The 6,728-nt window shown below is 51.0% G+C and overlaps 1 protein-coding gene across 1 annotated transcript in view; it reads left to right on the forward strand.

Annotated features, from left to right (window-relative positions):
* MKRN2 (makorin ring finger protein 2) overlaps window positions 1–6,222 on the forward strand; it is a gene marked incomplete at both ends in the record, with an annotated part of 6,651 nt that extends 429 nt beyond the window's left edge. Inside the window, 4 exons of the mRNA XM_010011874.1 lie at window positions 491–795; window positions 2,279–2,493; window positions 3,985–4,095; window positions 6,078–6,222. Of these exons, the coding sequence (XP_010010176.1) occupies window positions 491–795; window positions 2,279–2,493; window positions 3,985–4,095; window positions 6,078–6,222 (776 nt within the window). The remainder of the gene's footprint in view (window positions 1–490; window positions 796–2,278; window positions 2,494–3,984; window positions 4,096–6,077) is intronic.
* Between the last annotated feature and the right edge of the window lie 506 nt (window positions 6,223–6,728).

The raw sequence follows: 6,728 nt of genomic DNA on the forward strand, positions 1-6,728 counted from the left end.
CCTGCTCTAGTGGAAGGTGTCCCTGCCCATGGCAGGGGGCTGGGACTGGATGAGCTTTAAGGCCCCTCCAACCCAAACCAGGCTGGGGTTTTGTTCTCTACAAAACACGTTTTATTCTCAATGTGAGGGTGTTTGAAATGGTCAGAAGCAGGGCAGGGTGCCCGGCTTGTGCTCTGTGGGGAGGGTTGTGCCAGCCCTCAGGAACACAAGCACAGAGACGTCCATCGTGCGTGATGGGCAGGGCAGGGAGCCCCCCCCACCTGCACGCTGCTCCTGCCTCTTCTCACTGACGGGATCTTGAAATCGACCTTTTCAGGAGGTAGTTTGTGAAAATTCCTGTGGTTTGTGAGTCAGAGGGGCTCAGAGATAACATTTCATTAAGAAGAAAAGGGCTTGTTTCTTAAAAAGAAAGGTTATCATTGGAAAGGAAGTACATGGAGCCTCCTGTGGAGTGTCTCGTATGGCTCATGCTACATTTCTCTTCCCTAAGATCTGTGTGGCTTGACTGAAGAGAAGCACAATCCCAGTGGCACGGGCAATGTGGTGTGCTGCAGTGACCAAAATGATAATCCAGAAGTGAAGCCCCATTCCTACCTGGAAGCTATTTGCAGTGGGCTGGAGGACCCGGTGGCTGGAGGCTCCTGTGCTGATGCAGAGCAGTTGTGTCCCTACGCTGCAGCGGGCGCCTGCCACTTCGGAGAGCGCTGCCTCTACATCCATGGGGACGTGTGTGAGATATGTGGGCTGCAAGTCCTCCACCCCTTCAACCAGGAGCAGAGGAAGGCTCACGAGATGGTAAGAGTAACGTGAAACCCGTGTGGGATTTGCTTTGCTCAGCACAAGGCTTGGTTGGTTTGCTCAGAAACCCAAAGGTGTGTTTTGTAGGTGCCTGCTGGTCTGAAGAGCTTTTGTTTCATTGTTTTATCTCCCTATAAAGTGGTTCTAAGAGTGCTCTGTTCAAGCATCTGGGGCTAATTGGTGATGCTGATGCAGATGGCCTTTTACAGCAACTTCTTTTCCCATTTCATCCTTTTTGGAAACTTGCCCACAGCCTTCTCCCAGGCTGAACACCCTAAAGTTCTCCCTGGACAATGTCTTTTGCAGCTACGTGACATCTCCATGGTGTTGTGTATGGTGGGGGAGAGGAATCTTGAGCTGCTGGTGCGTTCTGAGGTCACCTTTGGGTGACACACTCCTCAGGTGTCTCCTCTTTGCTGTGGCTGGCGTCAGGGCAGGGCCAAGTGGGGACACGCTGAACAGAGTACAGCAGGTTTGGAGGTGAGCTGGAGGGACCACGTGAGGAATTGGTCAGGTAAAGGTGGGCTGAAGGAGCTGCTCTTTTCTCTGCCTGGCTTCCAGATTTGGGTCAGGAACAGGAGTTCTCAAGGCTGAGGAGGGAGGAGAAAGACCAGCAGTCAGTGGTTACTGAATCACGAGTCTCTCTAGAGTCTGGAGTAGGACCTGAGGGGTTAAAACTCTTGGGTTTTATGTGGTTGGATGTCCCTGCAGAACGTGCTGCTTGGGAGTGCTCACTTCTCCCCAGAGCCTGTTGGGACCTGGCACAGTGTCCTGTCACCACAGCTCAGCTCTGGCAGCAGCGGGATGTGGGGGATTGAGAAGGTGCAGTAGCCACAATGCTGCTACTAATGTAGAATTAGTGTGTCCTTGTTTAGTAGTGTTATAATTTAAAGTCCTTTAAATTTATTTTACTTGTCAAGTTCTGGGTCTCTTGTAAAGTACGAGTTAAACCTACGCAGGTATAACCACCAGCTCACCTTGTACTGCTGAGAGAATGAAGTGGGAATGACTGTCCCTACTGGATACCGTGGTGAGAGGTGCTGTGGGAAAGCCTGTAATAAGAGACTGATTCCCAGCTGGTGTAGAGCTTAAGGTCTGGTCAATGAGTGTGACCTTAAGGAGCAGTTAGTAACACCCTGAGTGTGGCACCTGTGCTGGACCCTGAATTTGATGGGTTATGGGGATCTGAAGTGTCTCCTTGTGCAACACCTGTGCCATGACAGATATACAGAAAGGGGTAAATGATGAGCACTCGGGCACGTTCCTTCTGACCCTGCTGAAGCTGCAAAGAACGTTGAAGGGCTGAGATGTGGGATTGAATGTCATGTTCTTCACATCAAATTCTGCTGAGGAAGGGTAGGAATGATGCTTTTGGTGAGCGTGCCTTGTTCTCCCTGCAGTAGATCCCTTCCACAGGCACTGTCGAGGAACAGGCAGTGTATGGACTGCAATAACATCTGTGACATCTCTCCCATGACAGATGTGCATGGCGACATTCGAGCACGACATGGAGAAGGCCTTTGCCTTTCAGGCAAGTCAGGACAAAGTGTGCAGTATCTGCATGGAAGTGGTGTATGAGAAACCATCGGCCTCTGAGAGGAGGTTTGGGATCCTTTCCAACTGCAACCACACGTATTGCTTGTCCTGCATCCGGCAGTGGAGGTGTGCCAAGCAGTTCGAGAATCCCATCATAAAGTAAGTGGGTGTTTAACCAGGGTCTCTTCTCTGTGGCTGGGTCAGTGAGATGGGCTCTTGGCTGTGCCTTGGCTCGTACAGAAATACAACTGGTGACAAGGGATTGTGTTGCTGTAAACGTTAACACAGCCATTAGTCACTTCTGAGCTCGGAAAATCCTGCTCCAGGCACAGGCAAATTCCAGGACATTGGGGTGGGGCTGGGAGAACAGTGGTCAAGACCAGCAGGACACATGGATGGGGTGTCCCTTGGTGACAGTTCCCTTTCTTGCTGTGGTCCTGTGTGGGAAGAGCCTGCCCTGGGTGACAGCCCTGTCTTGTGTTGATGGTGGGCAAAGTGCAGACGTGGACTGTGAGCAGCTGAGACCTGGTGAACCTGTGCCCTTCACAGTAACCCATGTGCAGAAGTACCTCCCTCTTGCTGTGCATCTGCTTAATTACTGGGGTTTGTTCCATACTGTAACTTAAAGTAAATGTCCCACTAGTCACACATTTCTCTGTATCTGAGCAAATGCCTCATCCTCCAGCTCTATAAAAACTCTATTCCAAACACACTCCTCCTCAGAGGATTTAAAACACTGAATTGGGGCTAGTCCCTTTTTTGAGCATTTCTTTGAAAACTCTCCCAAGTTACAGTCATGCTGAGGGAGAGATGGGAAACCTCTTCAGTCTCCTGCAAGAACAGACGCTTCTGCACAACTTTATCTGTTTCATGGAAGGGAATGTTGGCTCCTGAGGGACATAACCTGTGCTGGAGCCAAGCTGCTCCCGGGCAGGTCCCGGGGTGTTGTGGGAGGGTGAGTGGGTTTCAGCAGCAGTGCCCTGCAGTCTGTTTGCAGTATGGATTAAATACTAACACACATGCTTCAAACATGGTTTTTCACCCTTCTCCATAATGGTGAACATACCGGTGGTTGCAGAGTTAAGTTAAAGGAGGGACTTGGTTCAGTTCTGAGAGCACTGCCTGTGGGGAGACAGGCAGGGTAACGAAGCCTTTCCTAGATTGTTGAGGGACCTGAAGTTGCATATTTGATTCTTGATCTTAGTTCCTTATGTAGAAATCCATCCTGTAAAGCCGCTGAAGGGACAGCTCATTGCTGCTGGTGGATGTCAGGTGGCATCTCAAAGGCTTAGAGACCTTCCTTGACCTTTCTCCAGCTGTTTTGGCTTTCTGCTGCATGGGGGCTGCAGCGCCCTCGTAACAGTGATGGTTTATCACTGTGTGTTGGGATTAGCATGTGCAGTTTGCTCTCGAGTACTGAGGAAATACCTGGGACATTTTTTAAGTCTAGAAACAGGCACAGGGAAGCACAAGCTCTGGCTGCACCCAGCTGGGTTATTTCAGTTGACACTAATGGCAGTGGTGCACGTGTGCTGGTATGTGAGGAGGTGCCTGTGTCAGCTCCCTGCCCCTCGGGAGGTGGCTGTTCCTGGCACGTTTGTTGAGGAGTGTCCCTTGGGAAATAACAGAGCATTGGTGCTTTGCCTTCAGGTCTTGCCCCGAGTGCCGTGTGATATCCGAGTTCGTCATTCCCAGCGCGTACTGGGTAGAAGACCAGGAGAAGAAAAACGAGCTGATTGAAGCATTTAAGCAGGGAGTGGGGTAAGTCCAGGAGCAGCCACACGCTATTTACACTGTCCTTAGGACAGCTGCACCGAGTCTGCTGAGCTGCCTGTGGTTTTACCTGTCTGTAGTTCCAACCCTTTCCACAGCAAACTCTTTATCTCTGTTAACACTTTGATTTCACTCTGTGCCTGCCACGGGCGTGTTTGTCCTGTAATTATAGATCAGAAATCACTCAAACTCGTGTTGCTCTGAAGAGCTGCAGTGATTTCAGTTCACTTGCCAAAAACAGCTTCATGCATTTTCAGTTGGTCCCTTAGAATTGCCTGGAAGGTCATCAGTTACTGAGGAAGTCGGGTAGGGAAGGAAAATGAAATTGTCTCCTGGAATATGGAATACGTATCCCAGGGTTTTGTGATGTCCGCAGGGAATGGAAGAGGTGACACGGCTCTGGTCCTGCGGTGGGCTCATGCAGTCTGCATGGTGCTGGCAGCGTGGGGAGAGCGCTGGGGCTGACAAGGGGTGGCTGTGGAGCAGCGCTGGGCCTGCCTGGAACCTCTGAGGGGAGGGTGAGATGTTGTTCCTGACCCCGCCGGGCTCCCTTCAGGGTGGACAAGCAGAGCTGTGCTTGACCTGAGTGAGGGAGGACCTGCAGAAGGCTGCGAGTTTCATTGTGTGACGTGCACCACCCTTTACACACGCCCTCTGGAGCAGAGAGCAGAATCGGCCTTATTTAGATCTGTGCTCAGCTGCTGCTGCTTTTCAGCTGCTTGGGAAGCTGCAAGTCTGAACTCCTGCTGCAACACAGCAGCAGCATTGCTGCAAGCAGCACTACTCCATTAAACAATCCAGCATCTTGTCTTAATAGTCAGGCAAGGCATCTGAAGAAAAGCAGTCATTTAGGCTGAGGTTCTGCAGCTGTGATTTCTTTCCATACCTGAGTGCTGGTTTGGGTTTTCATTTTAATTAACAAGGGCTGTGGACTGAGGGCAGGGAGTTGTGCTCAGAAGCCTGAGCTTAGGGTGGTTTTGACCAGCCGTGTCCTCTGCAAGGCCAGTGGTTTGTAGCATTGGAGCGAGGTACGAGCTGGTGCCGGCAGTTGGGTTGGCTCTTGTCAACTTGCTGTGCAGCAGAGGATACAGAGAGGGGCTTTGCTTAAGTGCTCAGCTGAGATAAGCGTGTTGTGGTGTAGATAAAACCGTCTTTGGTACAGACAGGCTATAGACAGATCCTGGCAGTCAAACTTGAGGGGTTATATTACATGGAATGAAAAAATGGTAATAAAGCTGAGTCTAACCTAGAACAGGGTCAGGCCAGCACAAACCCAGTCATGTGCCAGCACAGGTGGGGAAGAAGTCAGCCCTAGAAACCTGGAAGTCACAGACAAACCCCTTCTGCTCTTAATGCGCTGCCTGGCTGGGGTTTGGGTTTTGTTACTGCCGGGCTTAGCTTCTCCGCTCAGTTGCTCTCAGACGGTACCTGTATCCTGGGAATGTCCAGCATGCATCGGTCTGCTTTCATCACTGTTTGCAGATCAAGTTTACAGGGTCAGTTGCATTTGCTTTGTAGTTTCTGCTGCAGAGGAGCGACAACGCTGGCGGACACGTGAACTAACCATGTGCTGTTGCAGACCCTCGAGAGGAGGGGATGAGGAACTGCTTCAACAGGAACAGAGCGGTCAAAAACACAGGAGAGGAATGGTGCTAGAAAAATAGCAGTGGGTTTGTAGGGTGTGGTGAAAACACGTGTGCAGCACCAGTGACGTTCTTGGAACATCCTTCACTTGCCGTGTCTTAGATAGTTTCATTCTTCTGAGTTCTGATGCTGTTCATTTACCTGTTGGTTTGCTTTTAATAATCCTTCCCCTCTATTTGACTGCTGTCAGCTGGGGCAGGAGCGACCGGACCTCTTGCTGTGTTCTCACTTTGTTCCACTGAGCATGAGAGAAGCAGCCACGGGGAACAAACTGTCCCTACTCCATTACTACCTGAAGGCAATAACTCTCTCTCTCATTACACCAGGAAAAAGCCCTGCAAGTACTTTGAACAAGGGAAGGGAACATGCCCGTTTGGAGGGAAGTGTCTTTACCTTCACGCGTACCCGGATGGGACCCGAGCCGAGCCTGAAAAGCCAAGGAAGCAGCTCAGCTCCGAGGGCACGGTGCGGGTAAGAGACTGCTCACCAGGGGTGGTTAAACCCATGGCTCGTGTGTGAGGTGTGCTGCATCGATGTGTGTCATATGCCACAGGGCCGTGGGGGAGCGAGGACAGCACTCCTGGGTTTTCCCTGAGGCAAAGGGCTGCTGGTATGGGAAGGAGAAGGCACCTCTTATTGAACATTTACTATTGCTTTACTTTGTGAAGCAGCCCTGCTCATGGTGAACCTGTCTCCAAAGGAGTCCTGCCCTTGAAAGATTTCACCTGCAGTGTTTAAAAGGTCTTGCTCACCTGCCTCGCGTGAAAGGCACCCCAGGAGCTCATGGTGGAGGGCTACAGCAGGTTGACAGCTGGTTTGCCTTGCTCCGTGTCAAGCTGTTACACTAAAGAGAGGTGGTGTCACTGAATTTCACTGCCACCATTGCCAGGAGGGTTAGTACAGAGCCAGCGTTTGAGTGTCAATTTTGGGTTTGCTTTAACGAAGAAAGGACTGGCTACCCTGGATTTGGAGAAGGC

This window comes from Nestor notabilis, unplaced genomic scaffold, assembly GCF_000696875.1.
Source record: "Nestor notabilis isolate BGI_N333 unplaced genomic scaffold, ASM69687v1 scaffold32733, whole genome shotgun sequence".
Taxonomy (NCBI): domain Eukaryota; kingdom Metazoa; phylum Chordata; class Aves; order Psittaciformes; family Psittacidae; genus Nestor; species Nestor notabilis.